The sequence below is a fragment of the Colius striatus genome, chromosome 2 (genome assembly GCF_028858725.1).
Source record: "Colius striatus isolate bColStr4 chromosome 2, bColStr4.1.hap1, whole genome shotgun sequence".
NCBI classification, from domain to species: domain Eukaryota; kingdom Metazoa; phylum Chordata; class Aves; order Coliiformes; family Coliidae; genus Colius; species Colius striatus.
In genome coordinates this window covers 73,007,636-73,033,398 of record NC_084760.1, presented here as the reverse complement: position 1 = coordinate 73,033,398, position 25,763 = coordinate 73,007,636, and the positions used below count along the sequence as shown (strand labels likewise).

Sequence of the window (25,763 nt, the reverse complement as noted above, 5' to 3'; positions counted from 1 at the left end):
ACAACCTAGAAACTCAGATAGTGACAATCAGAGAAGAAAAAAAACAAGCAAAAAAATAAGACAGCAGAAATCAACAAAGAATTTATTCTAATCCCATAGAGGCTAGGTCACAAAAATACTTCCAACTTACATATATAGAAGAACATTTCAGTTCAGGTTTTCAGAAAACCTGTATTAAATGTAACATTATATGTGCAATTCAGAGGCATCCCACTGAAATTGTGCAAATATGCACATGTTAAACTTGAAATATCTCCTACTACAAATGGGCCCTTTACTTCTTGTAAAAAATCAAGATTATATGTAAGTTTACATTTGCTATTAAAAAAGTTTGAGTATAGCAAGAAAATACACATCCAGGTACAAAATTCAGTTTATGATAGGGCAAAAACATTGAAAGAAACATGGAAAAAGATCCTTCATCCAAATAGGGCACATTTCTGATTTGTGATCTGCCTTTAATAAATGTACGTGAGAACTAAGTTACAAAATCTTCCAAAACAATTACTTTTTTTCAGATGTCAAGCCTAGAGCATTCTGTCCCAGAACTGCAGTTTTAAACTACATCCTGTGACAATAAGCATAAAGACTGCCTTTCAGAGACATGTTACTGAAAGATATATACCAATCATGCATTTAAGAATTTGCCAAAATAATTTTCTTCGCCTAGTTTCCTGATCATATCATTTTTTAAGCCATCTATTAGTTCATCATTTCCCACCATCTCCAGTTCCATCTTTCTGTTCTCATCTTCACATGCTTTCTTTGTCACTACCTGTTTCTCCATTTTTGTTACTGACTGCAGCAGCTCTCACTCCAATGAAGGCAAGCTCAAGCTATTTTAGGGCCACTTCTCAGAACTGCTTTTATACATTTTACCATACCGTTTCTTGTGCAAAATATACCACTTTCTGGAGATCCAAGAGGGCTCCTTTTCCCCTTTTCAGGTTCTTGACATCGTCAGCTGATGCTGCTAGGTGGAGAAACACTTGGCAATCTCTGGTATTTATTTTCAGAGAATAATGTGTTTTCACAGTATATTTTCTGTCTTTCCTTCATCCTTTTACAGTTACTAGTCTGTGACTGTGAGCTCTAGCAACAAAGTCTGTGTGCATTTTTATTGCTGGAATAATAAAATGATTTGAATCTACTTAGATTTTGTATTACTTTAGCAGGGAAGCTCTGCTTTTTCAGAAGAGAAATTCTGTTTCCTTCTCTCTCAAGTACCCATCAAAATATTTGCAAAAGAAGATTGCTTACATTTCCTCAAGTTTCTCATTTCTTCCCCAAACACTCTGGATGGGATTCATCTCCCAACTTCAGCCACTTAACAACTAGTCAACACTTTATATTCAGCGGAAAGTAGGATGGGCAGTGGAGGCAGTACCTGTGGGAAGTATCATATATATTTTTTTATATATACGTATGTCTGTCATCTACTTATATCATTGACCTTTGACCATTCTTGGAAACAGTATATTGGGATAAATGAGCTCTCTCCCTGAGTGAGTGTTGCCCCTGTGATGTTACCTCAACAGGATGATTAAATCCACCCAGCAGAAGAAGAATCCTATCGTGAAAACCAATTTTATGTTTGCAGAGTGTTTTCCTTACTTCACATAAGCCATGGGAGATGAATCCTACCCTTTAATTACCAAATTCGCTTTGGATGAAATTTAGAGAAGGTGAAGAATGCCAACTCACTACTGAAGTCCTGTTTACCAGTCTAAATATGAACCCTGCAGAATGTTTCAGAGACTATTTTCACACTTGTGAATGTAAATTCAAATGATTTACCGCTATAGTAAAAGATAACCCTCTCCTATAGGACTTTTAAATCGATACCTTCATATTTTTGTATTTATTTAAACCAGTTATTGCTACCAGGTTTTGTTCTATTCCTGAATTTTTAATGGCTTGCTATTTAGACCTGTTATTGATTTTAACAAGAGCACTACATAATACACAACCGCGGAATCAGAGCTTCAATGAGAAGTAATTTTGACAATTACTTCAGAGATTCAGTGTGTAGTATTGTGCATGGAACTTTAAGTAAATAATTAAACCAACAGACTATACAGTTTTAGAACTTTATATGCAAAATACTAAACATTTAATTTCAGAGAAACTCAAATTGTATCTCTTTTAACACTTTTTCAGTCTTCATATTACTAATGTGAACACAAGGAAGACAATAGTGTGCAGTTTTTACATTGGAATTACCTTAAGAAATTGGAAGTAATAGCCAGGAAATGTAATCTGGAAAGCTGAAAAATTAGAATTACACTGGATAAAAATTCAACCATGTTTCTTCAGTGCCATATATTACACTGAGGTGATGTGCAATACATGGGACAATATAAATAATAACACATATTAAAATAAAAATAAGGAAACATTTCCTAATAATAAAAGGGACAGGATAAAAAAAAAAAAGATACTAACCTGTATTTTTCTGACATTTGTTCCAACTGTCTCGCCAACACAAAACATTCTTCCTTTAATTTTGCTATGAATGTATTCTGGGAGGTCAGCAATGAATCCAGTTCATTTACTAGAAATTATAAAGATATAAAACTAGAAATTTATTTTACAGTTATATAAACATATACCTAATTTATAAATAATTTTGTATGTTCTTAATTTCTTTCCTACATATCCTTCTGGTTTTGGTATGTTTTTAAAATTTCATGTACTTGGATACAGAATTATGACATCATCATTCTCCAGTAAAAGCTTGATGTCAGAATAAACTAATCTAAAGTGTTAAAGCAATGTTGCCATGAAATCAGGTCTTATATGAGAAGAATCACCATAAAAACTATATAATCTGGTGGTTTCGCTTTTTAGCTGAAAGTTCACTGACATTTCGGGAAGGAACAGAATTGACAAGCCATGCCTTAGCAGCCTTTTGCTTGCTCAACAGGTGCAGAGGATATAACGGCAACCCAAACAAACTAGACCCATTACGTTCTCTCCTTAAAAAAGCAGTTCTTTTATTTACTGGGTCCTGCACTTACTATGATTAATACTGTTTTTTTTTCCTTTAATGGTGAAATATAGACTTCCAGTGACAGTTGCAGTGAAATCATTTTACAAATTAATTTTCAGTTACCATCAGTTTGGGCTGCACCAAAACTAATGACTTGGAAATCAAGCATTTTTACTCTTTCAAAACAAAAATATTGCAAAAATATTTTTCTTGATTTCTGCTTTTAAAAACTAGAAAAAAAGAGACCACTGTTACCCAGATTCCTTGCATGTGTGTAGGGTCATATTATACAGGAGTTTCTTTATGTACATAATAAATGACTGTCATCAACTCCTAATTCTAATTAAAGATATGTAAAATATCCTTCAGCTATAACCCTGTTTCATTTTTGTATACTGGGACTATTAATGCACTAGGACTTTTAATTACAAATGTCTTGTTCAAAATTACACTTGGTCTTAAGCAGATGTGCTGGCTAAAGTAGAGAAAAAATGATTCTGAGAGCTGCTTTTTTCCTACTGCATAGACAGTAGCTGTAACATAGCACATAGAAAACACATAACATAACACATGGAAAGATCCCCTAGTACTGTGATAATGCTGCAAAAAAAAGGCAGAAAAATCAGATGGCAGATGTAATGTGTCTGCTACCTCACGTATTATCTGACACTGCTTAGGATTAATGAAGGTATTGCATGACTGGTGTGTAAAAGTGGTATTTTATTAAGCATATGAATACACCACGTTTCATGAGAGCTGAAGGTCCTTCTCCTTTCCATGCTTAGAGGTTAGAGATTTCCTCTCTAAAAATTGCACCTTTATTAATGTTGTTGGCACTGCAGCTCAAAATAACAAAAGGGTTTTTTTGTTTGTTTGGAAAACCAAACTTACTTCCAGATTAAAGGCTGGAAGTTATTGATCAGCTAAGTCAATGCAATGAAGTCTCCTATTATGAGAACCTGAAGTATGCAAGGGATTAAACATCTTTCTTCTAGATTGAGGGTGTAGGGGGGCACATAGTAATGCTAAAAATGTTTGAGGCTGCAAAGATTAAATAAAGGAACATATCAATTTGGAGCCAGTGAATTACATCCAGCTGTGACAGTGAATTAAGAACCGATTAATGGCTAACGCTTTTCTCCAGTTTGGATGCCGAAGCAAACTCATTAAGCTTTTAGAGTAGCTATAATGTGTGTACTGTGGGAACTGTTCAATGCTATTCAGGAGACTTTAACTGTAAGCTCAGAGCATTTCCCGCAGAGCTTCTGATGCTATTTTCTTTATATAACATGTGTGCCTGAAAATCCAGCCAAAAACAAGCCCTTTGTTTTTCTACTTTGTTGTGGTCTCTCTCAGCTTTACGTTTCTTGAACACAGGTAAATAAACTCATAATCCAGATGGTGCAACAGATGTGAGAGCAGCACTCTGAAATCAACAGACAGTGGGCAATACTTTCCATTTTCTCTTTTAAACGCTAACTAATATGTAATTCGGAATCTCCGGTGTAGTTAGCATCTGCTCCCTTCGGCCAGCCAAAGGTTACAGGTGTTCCTGATGTCATTTCACAGTAAGGCGTGGGCCTGGCTTGTGAGTGAGTGCCCAGGCTCTAATCTTTCCCTACCACCTACCAGTTTTCTCATGCTGGGCCTCCATTTGCTGCATCTTCTGTGTCAGCTCCTGCTCTCTGTGCTGGGCCTGAAGGGTTCGGGCCTTTGCTCCATTGCTAATGCTGTGTTGAATGCTTTCTTTCTCCAATCTAAAAGAACCCACAAATAGGAAATAAGGAAAAATAAAAATTATATAGTGAAGGTGATAATTAAAAGGGCAAAGCGAAACATTCAATTAACAATAACAAAAAAAATCTGGCCAAGCTTTTCACATTAAACATTCCCCTCCTGCTTCAAGTTACACAAGCTGACCTTTGTCTTACAATGTCAAACATTCTCTAGTGACTAGTAGAAAATGGATTAAAAATATGATCTACTTCCTGAGCAACAAATCAGCCTTTTAGACAAAATTATGATTTTATTTTTAAAAGCAACTTCTTTTTCATAAAGAAGTTCTCCCAACATCCACTTTGCATTGAACAGATTATTTGCATTTTCTTTTAAATGCTGTTTATTTAATTCTGCAGTGAAGCTGAGGGACTTGACCCCGAGATGGACTGGTTCCCAGTGAACCAGCAGGAGATAAGTCAATGGGAGCGATTGCCACAGTGTTCATAATACAGCTACTCTGAAAGCTTAATGAGTTTTCTTAAACAACCAAACAAGTTTTAACTATTAATTTATGTAAATAGGAGATGAATGCATCCATTACAATAGAGAAAACTGTTAGCACCACACAGGCCCAGCCCCTTGTGGTTCTGCTCACTGGGGGGTTGTAAAGGAAGGTCTAAAGCCCAGTACTATTATTGAAGAATGCAGGCAAGAGAGCAATTTACTTGACCAGATATGCAAGATGGGGCAATCTACTCCTCAGGCAAAACAAATGCTAGACTACCACACTCCATTGAAGCATTTTATTTAAAGCAAGCCAAGCAAAAACAGCATGGAAAATAAAAATCCCAAAAAGATATATGCATATAAATTAGAAAAGGTCTTGAACTGTAAATTCATATCTAGACTCTCCCAAAGGTTGTGAATATTTATCTGGTGCATACTGGAATCCAGATTAAAAATTTCAGTGAGTTGACAGGTACAAGGACTGATTTATAGATTTCAAATTACATACATGCACACACTTTTCTACTGAAACTACAGTTAATAACTTGGGATGTGTATCAATAAAATCTTATAAATGTGTCATTTTATTCTAGGGATAATACTTACTTGAAGGGACTACAAAACGGAACATGGGCATAGATCATGTAAGGATAAAGCCAAATCTCATGTGGTTGCTGCACTTAACCTTTGGATTTCTGCCTAATAACCCATCCGAGATATTGCAATATCTCAGCATGACATACACAATGTTAAATCTTCTCTCTTAAATTTACCCCAAAGCAATACAAACGGTGGGTCACATTACACTAATTCCTGGTCCTGATGTTGCAAGCCCTACCTTAGGCAAAACTCTTTTTGAAATCACAGACAGGTTTTTTTCTAAGGTAAGACTGAGAACGATTTGACACAAATGACACATTTAAACATCAAGGATATTATAATGTTCATAAAACAAAGCACATTTTTCAAGGAAACTTCATACATTGAACTGCATTTTATCACACCATTGTCAGAATTATTTCATGACCATATTGGAACTATCCTAAGGAGTAAATAATTTCTTAAAGTGTAAGCTCCAAATATGAAAAGCATTATTATGAAAAATATCTCCATATTTGCTGAGAATCACACTATTTAAACCTCTTACCTCATTCCAAACATCTTTTTACCTTCAGACAGTTGTCATGAATACTGAACTGTCCCCCAGATAACCACAGCAGCACCTCACACATCCCCCAGGCACTTTCAGCTAAAGAAAGTGGCAGTAGCACAGCATTTTATTTAATAGTGTCTCATGTGAGATAGCTGTGTGCAGTTGGGTTCTGTGCTGTCACCTGGCACACAGCTGGCTGGCTGGCATTCCGCTGGGGGCAGCGATCAAGCTGCACAGCAAAAGCCACCAAGGCAAGCCTGTAAAGATTCATTTCTCAGCACTAGGATTCTTTCTGTCAAACACATGCTAACAGGCAAGTTAAAAATAAATGAAGAATGTACTGCCACCAGAAACACGCTTTTGGTAAGGAGATCTATCCAAAAAAGTCACTCACCTGTTATACTTACCATATAGAAAAACTAATAGGAGCTCAGAAGACATGAGCTAAGATGCATGGTGAGCTCCCTACAGCTGAAAGGTATATGGGCTGGCTGAAAATAGATGATTCTATACCGTGGATAAAATTTCAACCGTAAGACTAGGAAAACACAGGTGAGTCTTAGCAGAAAGTTTGCTGACCAGTCTGTCTTAGCATGTAGAAAATTTGTGGATTGAGATACATCCAGTGCACATAAAAAGCGACATCTGAGGTACCCAGAGCTGCTGAGAAACAAGAAAGTTTCCTGGAGCTGCAGCTGTCTAAACTGAGTGGCAAGTCTCTCAGTCACACCTTGAGCTGACACTTTCCCTGCTCTCTAACTTCAACCTTTCTGCTCTCCCACACAAAATTTCCTCAACACATTTTACATAGACAGAGAAAAAAAACCCCACAAACAAATAAAAACTCCCATGGATAAAACATGCAAAAGGTGGTCCAAGAGATTTCAGAAACTATCAGTAACATTCCTGCTACAACAGTTTTAGAAGTTTTGACACTGGCTGCTTATTTGCAATCACTGTGAATTCTGAAAGAATGGGAGTTTGACTTAAGAAAAAGCAAAGCTATGAACTGTAGACAGAGAGAAACAGTTATATCTCTCCAGCATTAGTGTAAAAATATCAGAAATTTCCTCCTCCAAAGACTTCAGAATTTCTCAGATTGGCTTAAGGAAAGCACAGAGACAATGTAATGCAAAGCAATAACAGTCCAATTTTGATGATATAGGTAAGACCTGAATCAGAAATGACAGATTATTTTGTAAATGAAACATTAATTGTAATAGAACTTCTTAAAGCATCATCTATAGGTATGAAAGAAAAGAAGACAGAGTGGTTAAATGGCAGCAGCCTGTCCTCTACTAGAATGCAGTTTGACAAAATTTCATACAGTTGCAAAAATATATACATATTTTTCATACAGTTCTTTCACATGGTATCCATTGTAAAACACTAAATAAATGCCTATCTGATAATAATTCTGTATTTGGCTATAACATTGATCAGTTTTACTAAAGCAGAAGCACTGAAGTCATAGTGACTTCCACTTTTGTGCTACAACATCACAGGTGACCAAAGACTCATTCACAAGGAGGCAAGGCCAAGCTCTCCTTGAACTGTGTTCTGAAGTGCAAGTTTTCCACAGTGATTTTAGTTCTAAACACTGATTGTTTTGAGGGTGAGTTGTGACTCTCAAGAGCAGCCTACTTAGCTACCGGTTTGCAGTAATTGAAAGCTATGCTTTCTAAATATTCTTGACAGAGCAAACAGCACAGTAAACTGGAGCTTCTATCATGGGAACACTGAAATTGCCAGCACTTGTAAACATGAATAAAGTCCTTGCTGCAAATAAAGTGAAAATTCACTTAAACCCCAAAGTTAACATAAAAGTATGCTGCCTGAATTTAAGTCACCAAACCTTCCCTACCACTAAACATACAAAAAATGAATCAGATTAATTTTCAATGGACAGCTCCGCCAAACGGCTTCACAGTAAAGGAAGGATGTTAAAGACTAGTGATTTGAAAATCGTATTTGACATAAATAAGAACTCATCAATTTTTGACTGTAAAAGAATATAGATTGATAAAACTTCACAATGCAGTTCAATGGTAAACAGTTTCTAGTAATATAGCCCTCACTGGAGGTTGCTATGAAGTTTTCTGACAAAGCAATTATGATGTGAAGAAACCACGCTTCCTTTATTGACTACTTAATTTCTCCATGAGACCAACATGCGGCATTTTGCAAAAAGCTAATGGATTCATTAGTGAGGACTATGAATTTAATTGAAGAAAATTAAAACACTCTAGAAATTACCTCTGTGTTGTACACAAGAGATTATTAAGAGATTATCAGACCTTATTTTTGTCATAATCATGTCTTAATAATTATAATTTAAATGTAATTATAAGGTATTTTAGGCTTTCATGTATACTTACATCAAACCGGACTTCAAAAATCATTAATGAGTAGCTGATAATTAGAGTTCCAAACATTTGACACATCTTGAACTAACAAGATTGTTGTTATAAATAAACATTAGTCCTAGAATTCAGCACCGACACTGAGGCAGCCAGAGGACTAGTTGAGCCTAACCCTGATGCTTTTACTATAAGCTTCAGCGCACAGGCTTTTTTCCTAGATAATATGTAACCAATCACCTCAGAAGAAGCACTGAGGGCTCCTTCAACTCTTCCAGAGGGAATGGACTTTCACTTATAGATAAGTGTTTGAAAAAACATCTTTTGTTTTGAGCTGCTTTGTTGTGGGTTCCTCCCCACAGTTACAGCTGTGGATATTGGGTCCCTTCCTCGGGACACGGCCTGCTCTGGCCATAGTGATACAGGGTCCCTCCTTTGGGTCACAGCCTCCTCCGGCCATAGTTTTAAAGAAGAAAATCACTGCCTCTGGCTTGGGGTCTGCAGTGAAGTGATTGGGTCCCTCCCATGGGACATGGCCTCCTCCGGCCATAGTCACTGTCCCTGGCTCAGGGCCTTTAATGAAGTGAATCGCTGCGCCTGGTCCGAGGCCAGCTTTAGCAAAACGAGTCTCTGCCTCTGATACAGGGTCATTATCAAAATGAGTCTCTACCGCTGATGCGGGGTCTTTAAAGAAATGAAAATAAATCTCAGCTTCACCAGTCCTCTCTGTAGAATGCAGGGGAGTCTCTGCTCCAGCACACCTCCTCCTCTCTTTCATCACTAACCTTGGAGTCTGCATGGTTGTTTCTCTCACTGTTCCTACTCCTTGCACCACCACCAGCAAGAAGAAGAAGAAGAAGAAGAAGAAGACGAAGAAGAAGAAGAAGACGAAGAAGATGAAGAAGACGAAGAAGAAGAAGAAGGGACAGAAGAAGAAGAAGAAGAAGAAGGGACAGAAGAAGGAAGGAGGAAGAAGGAGGAAGGAGGAAGAAGGAGGAAGAAGGAGGAAGAAGGAGGAAGAAGGAGGAAGAAGGAGGAAGAAGCCTCCTCTTCTGGCTTCTTAAAAAGTGATTGTGCAGGCTTCTAATTGGCTCAGCCCCAGAAGTGGGTCTGGCTCAGAGCTGGGGAGAGTTGCGAACAACTACTTACAGGAGGCATCTTTACAGCCCCTTCCCCCTTCCCAGAAAAGGCTGTCATGTCAAACCATGACATTGTTTTTTCTGTTTCTCTCCAGTGGCAAATTGTTCTTACATTTTTTCCCCACAAAGCTGATTACTACTGTGATTCGATTATTTTTTAAAATACAAGTGTAGCACAACCTTTTCTATACCAAACTGAAAAACAGTTTTGAGAAGGCACCTAAGCAATTAATTCCCAGTAACTTTAACAAAACCTGGGCACTCAAATCAGTTAGAACACTTCTGAAAATTGTCACTTGAAGACACTTGAAAGCCTATGTTGATCAGGAATCCTAAAGATTTTAGCCAATAGCTTTGGGTACAATGGCTCAGCAATGTTTTATGCTGTTTACTTTGCAAGCTTTCCACGACATAGCTCCAGTGGACTGTCCATTACAAGCAGCTTTCTGAAACACCTTCTCATACATGATTTCATCTTATTATTTCATTTACAAGTGTCAAGGGAAGAACAAAAACTCTAAGTACATCCTTGCTAATTTTTCAGACTACATGAAAAAAACCCCAAAACCAAAAAACCACACTGCAACATTCATGGCAAAAATAAATTAATAAAACCTGAAACAAGAGGTCGTAATACCTACCGTACTTTATAAGGGTAAACATGAAAAAAAAATGTTTGCAGTCTCTTATTTTACTATCAGAAAGTACTCAAATACTGCAATGATAAAAGTCCTAAAAGAAAGGGTGTGGTTAGTAAGTTGAGAGAGGTTCTTCTCCTCTACTCTGCCCTCATGAGACTGCATCTCGAATATTGTGTCCAGTTCTGGGCCCCTCAGTTCAAGAAGGTCAGGGAGCTGCTGGAGACAGTTCAGTGCAGGACCACAAAAGTGATGGAGTGGATCATCTCCCATAAGATGAAAGGCTGCAGGACCTGGGGCTACTTAGCTTGGAGGAGACTGATGGGTGATCTCATTAATGGTTACAAATACATAAAGGGTAGGCCTCAGGAAGATGGAGCCAGGCTGTTCTCAGTGATGTCCAATGATAGGACAAGGGGCAATGGGTACAAGTTGGAACATAAGAGTTTCCAAAGAAACACGAGGAAAAATTTCTTCAACTGAAACATGCTGCCCAGATGGGTTGTGGAGTCTCCTCTGGGGACATTCAAAACCCACCTGGATGAGTTCCTGTGTGACCTACTCTCGGTGGTCCTGGGATCTCCTGGTCTCAGTGGGGTTGGACTAGATGATCTTTTGAGGTCCGTTCCAACTCTTAAGATTCTGTGATATGTTGGGTCAGATACTTCACAAATTTCTTCCCTTTTTCTTCCATATGTATCTTTGTAAGTAGGTAATACGCAGAAGGTTATGAACTTGTTAGTTTTTTTGAGGTCAGTGGACAAGCCTATAGGTTGGTCTGCACCTACTAAAACCCCCACAATTTATGAAGAATTCATTCTCCCCAGGAGTAGTCTTAAATAATTTTCTCTAATAATGTAAAACTCCTACAACTACTTTCAACTTAACAGCACTTAACAATCCTCAGTCTTAATATTTTCAATCATTAAGGTAACGAAATGCAACATAGTAAGACCTCAAATTCTGCAGGCCAGTAAATGCCAGTTTTAAGTATAGCTATGGTTAAAACTGATTAATTTCTACACTTTCCTAATTAATCGAGGTCTAAGGCATATACCTTGCTCATGTTTGGATCAACTCAATATTACTACTCATGGTCACAAGACTTCTCTTTCCTTTAAGTCAGACTTCCAGGAACCTTTTTTTGAGCGTTGTTTGGTTTATCTTCCCTTGTAAGTCTCATATGTTTTCACGTAATAGGTCCTTGTTAATACCTAGGATTGCTATGATTGAAGACACAGCTGAACAGCGTTTCCCGATTTCTTCTTATAAAATGCTGTAGATTTTTTGCATCTGATTTTTTCAGTACATATATAAATCCACCACAGCATATTTGGACTAGTTGGATTTTATGGCTCTCAGTGCTTATACAGGGCAGAAGGAGAGGCAAGAAATGAATGTTCTTATGTAAATTAACTAAAAAAAGATGCACACATGCATATTTGCACAATAATTACGTATAAATAACTTTTAAAAGCATCATGATCAGGTCATTTCTTTAAACCTCTCCAAGGAGCTGAAAATTGCCCTTCCTGTATCCCATTGTGGGAATTACCCACTGAGTTGCCTTTTATGTCTGTTTCTAGGAGTTGACTTGATGCTGATTCTGGAGCTGGCTGCCAGGTCTTCTCAGCAGAAAGCTCAAGTTTCTGGAAACTGCCCCAGCCAGCACACTGTGTTTGGTGAGTTTCAGTACAATCCACATTTGCATGGTCAAATTTTGCAGAGATGTAATTATTAATTTAATTGCTAGAACTGGAGGACTATGTCATTCTTAAAAATGAATGTGGGCCTATTAATGAGACTTGAGTCTTCAAAAAGAACCCTCAGGTTTTGTTTTTTCGATGTAAGGTGCTTAGTTACATTAGTTGAGAGATACAGTTTCCTAAAATAATGAAATGTCAGAGTTGTCTTCTCATAACCACCTGAAGCAGAGACACTACAAGCAATTAGAAAAATTATGCAAAGCTTGAGGGTTGAAAAGTGGTGAAAAATTAAGCATTCAAATTGATTTGGCTTTTAAAATGTGGATCTGTAAAGTTAGATATTAGAGAAATAACTTTGAAGTAGAAATATCTCTAAATATTTCAATGAAACAACTTCCCAAAACTTTTTACTACCCTACCTGAGATAAAAGCCTGGAAAAGACAGCTCTGCCAGGTTACTACTACTTCACAGAAACACTTCAGAAAATAAAAAATGGTTTAGGCGGAAAAGACAATATTAATGTCTGTCCACATTTCCAACTTTATCAAGTGACTAATTGAAACTATCTTATAAATTAGCTTAAAACTATCTTACTTTAAAGTCAGCATAAAAGAAAAAATTTGCAAACACCTAGACTACTACATGATTTTATTCTTACACTGTTATGTCTTCAAAATACGTGCAGAAAACTATCAGTTCCTCAGTGTAGGAAACACCTACTTTTCATTCTGGATAGTTCCCTGTATACCAAGTCACAGCTAAACATTATCAGTAACAGCCCTCTAGTTCATTGTCAGAGAAGGAAAAAAGTGTGCTTAACAATAATTAACATCTCATATTAGATCAAATATACTGAATTTCAACCAAAACCTGGTGTTTTTTCTGGCACATCTACAAGCCTTGCCGGTAAGATACACACCTTGTGTTTATTGCTGCAGTGGTTATTATCAGATTGTGAACTGTTTGGCTGATAGGTCCCTATAGAAACAGACAATAAAGTACAGAGTAGAAGTTGCCTGGGAAGATGAAACATGAGAAATGGGTTTTTTCATTAAGTTTTAGTATGTAGCTCTATGCACAGTACTGTGTCTCTTTCTCTGGAATATTCTTTCCATTTTTGTTCCACAAGCCACTTTTACAAATGACTGAAAGTTGAAATGTGTACTTTCTACAGGAGATTGTATAGATCTTTACTCTGTACACATACTCAGTTATTTAAATTACTGTCACTATATTAAAAAAAAAAAGTATTTTTCTCAACTTATGGTGGTAACTGAATTTGGTCCGTCTCTTAGGATGGAGATTCAGGAGAGATTTAAGCCAGTCTAAGGCAATATAGCCAGTCTAAGGTGCCTTCCCTTTTTTCATCCTCTTAAGCACTCATGCAACTTGTATTCTACAAGAACAAATGATCCTTTTTCAATGTGATTAACTCCCTGAACCACCTGATCATACAGATGCCTGTCTTCCAGTGTCAGAACAAGCAACAGCCTGGCAATATGTGGCCAGACATAGCCACATATTACCACTCTAGGGATTTGCCTTTTCAGCAGCAGCACAGACTTAGAGCAGCCTCAAACAATTGTGACTCTCTACATTAAGGCTCAGCCTGTTAATATAGTAAATCCAACTGTCAGACTGCTATCACTGAATCAAAATATGATGCAGCTAAATGATTCAGAGACCTGGTCTGCTATGAACTCACTCTGCCAATTTAAATTTGTTCAAAAACCCAATGTTTTTGGTACGTTAACTTTGTACCAGCAAGCTTTATGCTGAATCAGGTATCATCTGTCCTACTGCAGCTGGCATAATGTCAGCATAAATAGTGCATTGCATGCTCTAGCTAATTCAAAGGGAAAGTGACTGTGTGCTCAACACCTGATCCAGATCAGATCAGCACAGCTGAATGATCCAGTAGATCACAAATGCACTATCTGTGACTGCTGAACCATCACCTACATTTTTCAGACATTAGGTTTGGACGTGCAACCTGCAGTTAAGCTACCACAGGCCTGATACTTTTAAGCTGTTAATTCTCCCCAACTATTGCTCAAGTTGAGAAGTGAAAAACAGTTCTCTCTGCCTCACATGAACAGCTTGGGAAGAAACAGAACAATTTGACAGAACAAAGAGTTCTTTAGTATGACAATTTGAAAGACAATATTTGATTTTGAGGGAATTTGATCTAGAGTTAGCTAGACTTCTCCCCCATCCTACCACAAATTCCAGCAAACTGACAAACCTGTGACCAAAAGCCAGAAAGATGCGAAATACTGTGCTAGCATGACAGTGCACGTGACTGGTGTTGGTTTGCTCTAGATAATGCAGAAACATCCCAATAAACAGCATGCTTATCTACCCATCTGTCTATCACAGGATCTAGGTATGACCAGGTGAGTTAAAATAAAAAACCCCAGTTTTATATGCCTTTTATTATTTTGGTCAACTGTGGCATAATATTTGTATTATCCTGATTGCAACTATCTGCACATTGGTATTAGAAATAATGGACAGGCAGTGTAACAGTTGAGGGGTTTTGTGGTGGGTTGTTTTTTTTTTTTTTTTTTTTTGTCAGGTTATAAATCTCTCTTCATTATGCTGTCAGGAGTAACGGAGAAACATATTTCAATAGCAACTTTAAAAGGAAACTCACAAATTACTACCATTATGTTAAGTGCTAGATATCCCACTGTGCAGATTTGCTTTGTGAATTTTTACCTTCTTCCATGCACACTTTTAGCCACTGATCGCACAGCCTTTCAGTGTTTTCTGCCTTTTCCTTTAAATAAACTGGCTCTGGCTCCTTCCATCTGGTTCCCCTTCCGTCAGCAACCCTGCACCTGTTCACACCTCCTCTCCTGTTGGATTCCACTGAACATTTCCTCCTCTGCCAGGGCTATTCTGGCACTCGCAACCTTTCTGTCATTCAATCCATCTGTCAGAAGTGAACTTTGTTTACCGCAAGCTTCTGCTTTCTTCTTCAAGAAGCAAAGCCCCTCAAGGTCATTGTCAAATGAACTGTCGGTGTGGATTTAAATCCACTTCTGCTAACCAGCAGAAGATGAAGTTCTTTACAGTCCTGTATTTGTGAAGATCAGTTCAGGGTATAGGAGAAATAATACAGAAGGAAAAGAATAGGTTTTAATCAGCATTCGTTAGCATATATTTGTACCTTCTTACAAAGACTAGCAAAGTCTGAAAAGGACTTGCAGAGCTATGCAAAGAAGTGCAAAAGGCTAAAAAAAAATAATAAATGAGAGTTTTTGACTTTCTCATTTTAACACTATGTAACAAAGATATTGACTGAAAATGCAAAGACAAAATGAGAACAGCTGAATAAGTTTACACCAAAACCTTAAAGCGGCCAACAGCATACCCTGTAATTTATTTCATCTACAGCATTTTTTTTTAACTTACCTACTGATGTTTCCAATGTAATACTATTTAAGGAAAAAACAAAACCTGAATATTTTTTCCTGTTTTCAAGCCTTGTAAAACACACATATGCAAGTCTTTGTTAAAATACTGCTTTCCATGTTGAGACAAATTGTAAAGATTCTTTGTCAGGGTTGAGACTAAATTCATATTGTCAACAGGATACATTACTTTTAGCAATTCCTGTGCCCATATTTATTTTCAGGAATACATTCTAATAACCACAAGCTTCTCAATTATTAACTAACCTTCTTGACAGACTCATTCTTACAAAATACGCAATAACTTTCAATTTCATTGCATACTTTGGGTAAATTAAAAAAAGAGAAATCTATCACCAAGATTAAATACAGTACCAACACATTTGAAGTTTTGTAAGCAATTATAACAAACCACCCATTTTATTACCCTTCTACAAAAAAATGAATTTAAAGTAAAGCTTTCTGGGAAGAAATCCAGGAAGTAATCCAATCTCATTAGTAGACATGCAGTTATGTTAGCTCCGATTTGGACTCTAATAAAAATTGCATTGATTAATAATGCACAACTTTAGCTGAATAATAACTTAATATGAATATATCCTTATGGGGGATTAGTCTCCACATTTGCAAAGGAATATTTTCTGGTGTTATCATTTTCCACAGGAAACTACAGGCAGGTGAACAAGAGCACTGGAAACAGAAGAGGAACACCGGAACAAAAAGAATATGCAGCTGTGTTCCCCCTAACTACAGGGAAACTTTCATTCCCTACTTTGATTTAAGCCCTCTAGAACACAACTGAACAACAAGCAGAAACCCATCAAGAACAGTTCCTCCTCTTCCTACAAAAATGTAGTTTGAAACTCAAACCAGCAGGAATACAAGGGGAACCAAGAGTGGCACACTATTAAGCCTGCCATACTGCCAGGACAGCCAGGCGAAGGAGGTCAGCCCTGTCAAATAGCCGGCAGCCGAGGCTGTGCTCATCTGCTTGCTCTGAACAGGTATCTCCCAGAACACACTCTCCCCTGACTAATTACTGGTACAAGGGCACCAAGCAAGGGGATGAGGAGAGCAGCCAGCCAGCCAAAGCTGGCATGCTCAGGTGATTTTTTTTTTCTTCCTCCCTCCATCCACTAGCTACCTTCTCCAGGGATGACAACCTATATGCTGATGCTCTTCAGTGTCAAGTTCAGTAAAGTCTCCAGTAAAGTCTTGGGTTCTCTGCTGAATTTTGTCTTTAGGCAAGAGTTTCAGAAGAATAATGCACAGAGGGGAAAAAACCCAAACCGATTCAACAACCACTGTGACTGCATAAAATAGACGACTTTGAATATACTTTTGAAAGCACAAGGCAGCTTCTAAAATTGTTGAAGTTCACAAATGTGAAGTGGTAATAGAAAAAGTACATTTTAGCTTATTGTAAAAACAAGCTTTCAGTTATACTTGAGAGAAACGCCCTAGAACAAGTAAAAAGAAAAGATAAAAATCAGAACCATTTCTCCAGTAGCAAATTCAGCAAAAAATCTAGCAGCCTTGAATACGTATGTCTGAAAGATTTTTCTGGATCAAAAAAATAAATTGTTATCCTGTTGTCATTAGTCACAAATAGAAAACCTAATTTGAATGAGATCAAAGTAAATATTTGATACATGCATAAAATTATTACTGTTAGTGATGAATAATAACTGCTCAAAACAAAGACCTTATAAAGATGTTTGTTTTCTACAGCCGTTAGTCTCTTCCGTATTTCATCTGAATACACTGCTCGCTCCAAAGCGCTTTAAGTATTGTCACTGCTCCTGATCCATGCTCTACATGTAGTAGCAATTTGGCTGCCTCAACAACCTGATGCGATGTATAAAAGATGAAATCATTAGAGAAATTTGATGTGGCCAGTTGCAGTCTAAATACCATGGAGAAAAATGTAGATTAATCTAAGATTAAAAACCTGAAAATGTATTAGTGTCTTTTCCTTGAGAAATTTGTATCATATGACAATAAATTAAATTGTCAACTATGCTAAAACTCTTTAAAAATGAAAAAAGGTGATTTATAAAGACTTTCACTTCAAAACTCACATATGATTTTAAATTTGTTCTTTACTCCCTCAGTGATATTTTCTTTTTTCTCTTTTAAACTTCATCAGTAACATTTATGTTTGTACAATCATCTTAAATATGATAAAATGATTAAATAGAAATATATTTCATTAGTTGTGTATTATCTTGACACAAAGTGTATCAGCTTCGAAATTTCTACAATATGATTTATTTCAAATCATTCAGTATCAGCCTTCATAAAGCAGCATATGGTCTTATCATGGCAGGTAAAATATTTTACCTTCTATAATAATGCACAGCAGCTGATTTATCTACATGCTGTATAATCAGATAAACAATTTCAGCTGCACTATGAAAACCTGTAGGCAAGGGTGAAATTTATCCCCTGACACTTACTTGATTTTTCTGCCTAGAAGTTCATATAATTGGTAACAATTGAGGTTATTCTTTCTTCCACCCTCTTCAATTACCTTAAAGCCAGACGTTTTCAGTTGTGGAAATATTTGCAGTTTCTACAGCTGCAGGACAAAGAACTAAGACATTTTCACGGAGTTGCTTGGGGGAAAAGGAAAGGAAAGGAAAGGAAAGGAAAGGAAAGGAAAGGAAAGGAAAGGAAAGGAAAGGAAAGGAAAGGAAAGGAAAGGAAAGGAAAGGAAAGGAAAGGAAAGGAAAGGAAAGGAAAGGAAAGGAAAGGAAAAAAAAATGCTTTGCAAAATTTTATTGCAAGTAAAGCTGAGTGAATGACAACTTTCAAACCTACCACAATCATTTACACTAATGTGCTGCTATACCAAATAAGTCTAATTTTTTTTGACAGTACCAAATTAGATTTATTGCAGAAACTGCTGCATAAATAGCATATGGCTATGTTATACCACCTATTTCAAATCCCTGTAATGTTTCCTCCCCTCCCTGCTTAAAATGAATAATTGAGCCAAGCTATAAACCTTCTGCAAACAAGAGGTATACAAGTTCAAAAAGCAGATGCAGAAGATGTAGATTTCTTTGTTGAAATTATCTAAAAATGTATCACATATCCCGATCAAACAAAACTGGGCAATAACAGGTCAGGTGGGTCAAGTCTCCCTTGCTCCACTTCAGGATTTTATTTCCCTCCTTCCTTGACAAAATTCTGTTGTCATTTCTCTTTCAAGCTGACGGTGATCAACGCAGGGCATGACCTCATAATCCTCTCACACATGACTACCTCTTACTTGCACAAGAAATTCTATTGATCTTTATTCCTTATGTGAGTCAAATTATTCATGTGACTCCAGATCAGAAGGCCCAGACCTCCATTCATTCCACACAAGCTCTCATTTAGGAAGAGGGAAATGCCTCCCCCAAGCAAAAATAAAACATCAGGAAAGTGATTTCGTTTATCAGAGGGGCCCAACCCTGTGGGAAAGTGCTGACCTACACCCCTCTCCCCTTTCAACACTAGCAAAGTTTTCTTATCGGTTTGCTGGATCAGTCCCCAGACCCACGTGCATTTGTATTTCTGTCAGTCGCCTAATTCTGCATTCAATATACTGCTACAATAAAAGACGAAAACATATAACCTTATTACATGACAGGACCCAGGTCAACAACATGTACTTTTGAGGCAGGAGGGAGTACAATTCTCCCAGGTGAGGTTTGCTGAGAGCCCGGCAGCCGGACTGTGCCTCCCCCCTCTCCCCTGACCCCAGGCGAGCTCTGCCGCATGCCTCCAAAGTTTGTGCGGTTGACGCACAGAAAAGACATTGCAAGGTCTTCTCTCCGGCCGACGGGCACACCACTGCACACATCGAGGAAGGCTGCGGCTACCCTGCCGCTTGCCTCTCGGTGGTCAGTCCTCCCAGCTGCCCTATCCGTTACTGTCTGATTAGCTCTGCGAAGGAGCCCCTCCCCGGCCAGCTTTCCCCGCCATCTGTTCCACACGCGATGGCTGCCGCCCAGCAGCCTCGCGCTGCCCTCCTACCTGGCACCCGGCTCCCGGCCTTACCCCAAAGTGCTAACACAGGTTCTCGCTGCTGGCAGAGTCAGGATTTCATTACTACTACTTTGACAAGTGCAGGGTTGTTTGTAATTTCTCTTTTATCCTGATTTTGATTGTACAACCACCTCCCACTGATTCAGTTTGCTTCAGTTTTGTTGCTCACAGATTTTACTCTCCACATTAATCTCCCTCTGGCATGTTACTGCATCTGTTCCCTTTTTTATTATTAATTTTCAAATTCCCACCATTTTTGACAAAAAGGAGGTAATCTACACTCTGCTTCTGCCCATTTCATTTTCTTTAATTTGGAAGATAAGTATGAAAGCATGCCAAAGAAGTTAATTCTCCGTTAACAGTTTATTTTCTGGCATCCCAATGCCTTTGTATATGAAAAACAGATAGAAATAAATGTTGACTGAATCACAACAACATAGTTGCAATCGTCCCTAAATTTAATGAAAAGTAAACATATGAAACAGAATCTAAAAAGTTTATTAGTTATAAGAGTTGTTTCATGTTATCACTCCTCCCCTGTAAAATAACAGTTTTGTATAAGATGAGCAAAATATAAAAAAAAAACTAGAAATCAATCGCTGCTTACACCTCCTTTCTGCTTCTCCTGCCTCCCCCCCCACTCCAAATTAAGTGTTACTGGTCCTTTCGCCAGTCAGTCAATCTGGGAACATAAAACATATCTCAGTCATTTAATAACAGTAATAGCGTTTATTCCAACATTACCCCCTTCCCAGTATAGACGATGGACTCTTTCTGATCTGCTAAAATTATTGGAAAAAGCAGGACCATAAATGTGCTGCCAACTAATAGATACTACCAGAGAGAAAAAAAAAATCCCAATAGATGCCTAAGTACTGTGCAACTTCCTAGAAGACTATGTATAACCACCAAGAAGTTAGTTTACATTTTATCATTTAAAAGCATAGCTTAAATAGGGAAATCTGTGTATGAGGCATGCTGCAATTCTAACAAGGAATGCTGGTGATGTCATAACGCTTAATACCAAAGCTTTAGTGAGAAAACAATGCCACAGGAAACCTGAGCTGGAATGATAGATTCATATGCTTTACTTATTATATATGTAATACAAGATAGCATTAAAGGAGTCATTGAAACTAGCAAGGAGGACTGATGCACAGTAGGAAGGCTATAGCACTGCCAAAACCCACTGTACTCCCCAATTGCCACTTTCTTAGATCTGCTTTCTAGAGATCACATCACTTTTAAATATAAGGAAGAAAATAAATATCACATAATGGTGGAGACAAAAATGTAATCAAGAACTACAACACCTAGTGGCTCACTGTAATATAAACTTTTATTCTCCAAGGTAAAAAAAGAGGGTGACAAGGTAGCTAGATGGGTCACTTGCAATGTTTCATATAAGCAAACAAGAAGAGTAAAATATTAAACTAAATTTGCTTCAACTCCCCTCAATTACATCTCCCAGCAAACTTTGACTGAAAGTGACATTTCAGTCAAAAATACCTCAAGCTGTCTACCAATCTCTGTGCCTAAGAAAACGCATGATGGCATAGAAAAAGTTCAGTTTTAAAATTCAGTGATTTCCTTGCTTTTTAAGACTTATTTAACTGGTATGGCATATGCAAACAGGAACTACACCTGACTTCAACTGAAATAAATAATAACTTCAGATCTGTTTTGAAACAAAAAGAGGAAATATTTTTAATGACGATTCCGTTATGCAAGAATAGCGAACAATTTTGTTAAATTAGATGACACACTAGGATCTGGGCAAGTTGTTAAATCCTTGCATCTTTTATGTAGCCCTTTCCACTTGCATACAGACAAGATTTTTAAGAATTGTTCTCTCGTGAATTAAGAACAATAGATCTGTATGTTTTCTGCCCTCAGAAACCATTCAGATAACCATTATCAAGACTTAACTTTGTCAAAGTAGCATTGACTTCATAAGTAATATTGTAAGATTCTACTACTACGGCAACTTTAATACAAATAGCCCAAATCTGAAACTAGGGCAAAAAACCCATACTTTAAAACATGCATGGTCAATGTCATAGCATGGTGACATCTGCAAAGCCACATAACTGACAATCAAAACTATATAGCGAAAGCTCTGTATTTTCCCAGTCAAGTCATATAAATTAGAACTGCTAACTAGATTCGATAGCAGGAAATGCATGTTAATAGCAAGGACTTCCGAGCAACATTATTCCAGGAAGGTGACAGGAGAACTTAATTTAAAACTCTGTGGCAATGGTTTAGAATAGCTCATTGCAACCTTTTCCTTCATTTTTAACAAATACATTTTGTTTTACTTGGAAGCTGCTTAGCTTGTAATCAATCAACAGTGTCTGTGAACTAGGATGCAGCAAAGAAGTAGGACTCCTGGAGAAAAGTGCAGTACTGCAAGAACACTTTTTCTCTTGAAAATGTCAATTTCATGCTCTCACTTAATCCAATCATATAACATTTACCATTCCATTTTCATACAATAAAATCCATAGTTCTACTATTTGTTTTATTATTCTATTTATTTACAATATCCAAACTTAGAATTTGTGGATTAGTGAAGAACTTTTCTGTTAGCAATATACAAAACAAATAATTCTTTCTGTATCTCCTCAGATATCTCTGATTTTTTGCCAGAACAACACAGACGGGTCATGTGAGGCAACAGAAAGACCCTACACAACCGTGTAACAGCAGTACAGGCCTCCTGCAAGTCCAGTGTTGTGAGAAGACTTGGAGTGGACCAGCTGGTCCTCTCTTGAAAAGAGGGGAATCAGCAAGACGTGGCCAAGTCCAGAATACCCAAGAGATACACTAAATCAGTGCAATTTCTGCAGCAATCTCCCACAGGAAGGACTCTACGGCTTAAAATCTGTTATCCTTGGCAAGTGCCACAGTCAATGAGTCTAACTCCCATAGGACTGCTATTAGCACTACCCTTCAGGGAAGTATTTTCACTCGCACGGCTGACATTTGAGGTGAAAGGAATAAAGAGTGAAAAAAGGTAGAGTGTAAGTGATTAAAATTCACACGCAACAACTATGGATGTACCAATCCATTAAAAATATCCAGAGTTCAAAATACAAAACTAAGATCATTGGAGACTTGTATTTTTTTTATACCTGTTCTGCTAGGAAGTGATGTGAGAGGAAGAAAAAGAGTACAGGCTAAGGAAAAGTTTCATTTCAGTAGGGGATTTTTTTCCTCTGTGACTTGGGGAAAACAGGCAACTACATGGGAAACTCTACCTTTAACCCAGTCTAAGCACATGTGGACAACAGGTGTAACAAATCTCTCAGTTCTTTTTTTTTCTTCCTCCCCTTCTTCACTCATGATAGCAACCTAACCTATTCTTAGAAAGCAGACAGACTCTCCAAAGATATATGGGTCACAAAACCTATAGAGAACAAAGTATTAAAGAATTCAGAGACTATCAAGGAGAAAGATTTGAGCCTATTTCCCATGTTTCAACATAAACATTTTTCCAACAATGAAATGTCAGCATAGAAAACATTTTAATTCTTTTAAGCATACTTATAAGTAGAAGCCATAATATGAACATAAAGTATAAAAAATAAACCAATATTTAGGACATTGCAGAAGAGTGGCTGTGCTAGGTCAGACAAAGGAGCTGTGGCAGTTCAGCATCTGTCTCAAAAAGCAGACATCTGTGAAACTGTTTGAGAACAGGGCCAGCAGAGAGCATTTCTTGCCCAAAATACTGTTCCCAGCCTCCAGTCATTTGCATCTCAGAAACTTCCCTCTAGGTAGAGACCAAAGAACGAAAAGCTACCCGAATCATCTGTATTTTAGGTATCCAGCTTTAAGTAACTTGCTAGGTACAGGTAGGCAATGATCTTCATTTTTAAAAGTTGAGTATTTTGGAAAAAAAAAAAAAAGTCGAAATATTGGCTAGTCAGATTTCCTCCAAGATATCTAGAGTTTTATTGCATATAATCAGCCTTTTGCTAAAAGGAGCATGGTAAGCCATTTGGTTAACTATCACAACAAATCATTATTAATAAAGTTCTGCTAAATCCAAACTTTAGATATCTTAACAACTCACCCAAAACTTTTTTCAAGTTCATTAACCTCTAGCATATTTTTTCTCTAAATACAGGCTGTTGGAGTGGTACTTTCTTCCATCTGTTAAACAACCGTGCTCTGAATTACACAGAAATGTAGCTGAATAAAAAAAGGATTCATTGAATTTAATAGTTTAGATGAAGCTCTATTTTATTTCCATTTACTCAATGGCATAATTCTCACAAAGCCCAAAGAATACAAGACTCGGATAAACATGCAGACTTCTGTTAAGTGATAAAAATCTAAGTTGTTTTTTTTTTTTTCCCATCCCTCTGTAAAATTTAAACTAACTTAACTTTAAGGACTGAGTAGAAGCCATCAGATTTGTTTCTGGATGTTCTGTGTTGGGGGGAGTAGGTGATAGAACAAAACAAAATCTACACACAGACAAAACCCTGCAAAGAGTCAGACAATAGCATTTTTTGTGGCAAAAGGAAAAATTCCTGTAGTTACCAAATCTCAAGCTGCAGTGAATAATTGGCATGTTAGCCTTCTGGTGTTTTCTAGAAATGTGCAATTAATAGTACTATAAATGGCACTGGAAACTATATCCAAAGATGGAATAAGCTCAGACCAAATCTCTTGTCACACAGTGTCTGCATCTCCACTGAGCAAGTGACTTAAACATCTTCCTCCCTTACTTAAGCTTACCTCCTATTTATTTATTGACAATAATATTACCTTTTGATTGATTAAGCTTCATTGAAGATTAATACAATTGTGTCCATTTATATACTCCTGGTCATTCTACTGCAGAAACTTCAGGTTATTATTCTGAGAACTCCTATGCTTAAAGATGCTGCTGTACACTAGAGTCTTAAACAAACATTTAAAGTATCTTTGTCCTACCAAACACAGCAACAACAAAAAGAATGTAGCTGTACTCTCTCCCCTGCTGTTCTTTCCACCCAAAAGCACACCACTTTATCACCAAAGTTGAACATTGCCTTTTCTTCACAGTAGTAGTTTACTTTCATAAATTATAGCTCATAACTCACTTACTGAAATCTCCACATCTAACATGACTGAAGGCTGCCTATGAAGTTAATGACTGCAAGTATCTATAACAACTGTGGGGAAGCCTGTGGCAAAAAATTAGCAGAATGAGATTGGTACTATAGCATGTAATAGGATAAGGGGTACCTGGTGAGGTGCAGTTGGTGCTCAGATTTACTCAGCAGTTCTGTCAGTTTTAGGCATTCCTCTCTGGCTCCTGTCACATCCTGCTGGGCTTGTTCCAAACGCTGTTTGTTTCCATTCAGCTCTAATCTCAGTTTTTCTATTTTCTTAGAAAATTGTAGAACCAAAGAAAGTATATTTAAGAAATTCAGATAGATGATTTTAAAACAATAAACTTAACATGACAAAGCTCCAGAAAAATAATAGGTGCTTTTCTTTTAGAACAAAAGTAGTTTGTTGATAAAAACTGCAAAACAAGCACAATGAATTTCAAATACTAAATGCTAAAATGCATCTCCTACTTACAGACATTAATACATAATCAATGTTCTTGTCTTCACACAGCTTAAGAGATACAAACATTCATTCATCTTCCAGTTTCCCCATGTGAAGGCTTCCATATTTGTGTCCCAAATGCACTGTGTTAGAAAGCAACAGAACAGCAGCCATCTTCAGGAGCTGCTGGATATAGGATAGCTCCTGTGGTCATTTATTTGCTTCTCTATCACATAAGCAGCAAATGGTGAAATTTACCTTTGTCATAGTCACATAATATTATGCTAGAGAATGAAAGTCATCCTATGATTTTATCATTATTTAATTCAGACTTACAACTGAATCCTAAACATATCATCTGCTGTTAGTCCTTACATGTCAAGTAAACATAGTAAACCTTTGTCCATGAATGTATTATTATTTTACAAATTTTACATGACCAGCATCTTTAATTCCAGCAAAGTCCACTAGACTTACAATGTCCAATTGAATCCTATTATCAACACTTCAAACATTTTTCATAAATATTCTCATA

General features: G+C 37.2%; 1 protein-coding gene across 2 annotated transcripts in view; it reads right to left on the bottom strand.

Moving 5' to 3' along the window:
* The window catches only part of SDCCAG8 (SHH signaling and ciliogenesis regulator SDCCAG8), a 124,749-nt gene that overhangs the window by 46,470 nt on the left and 52,516 nt on the right, over window positions 1–25,763 (bottom strand). For both annotated transcript variants that reach the window (XM_061991062.1, XM_061991063.1), the window contains exons 13-15: window positions 24,917–25,059; window positions 4,622–4,749; window positions 2,446–2,554 (exon numbers count right to left, since the gene is read on the bottom strand). In XM_061991062.1, coding sequence (XP_061847046.1) covers window positions 2,446–2,554; window positions 4,622–4,749; window positions 24,917–25,059 — 380 coding nt within the window. The remainder of the gene's footprint in view (window positions 1–2,445; window positions 2,555–4,621; window positions 4,750–24,916; window positions 25,060–25,763) is intronic.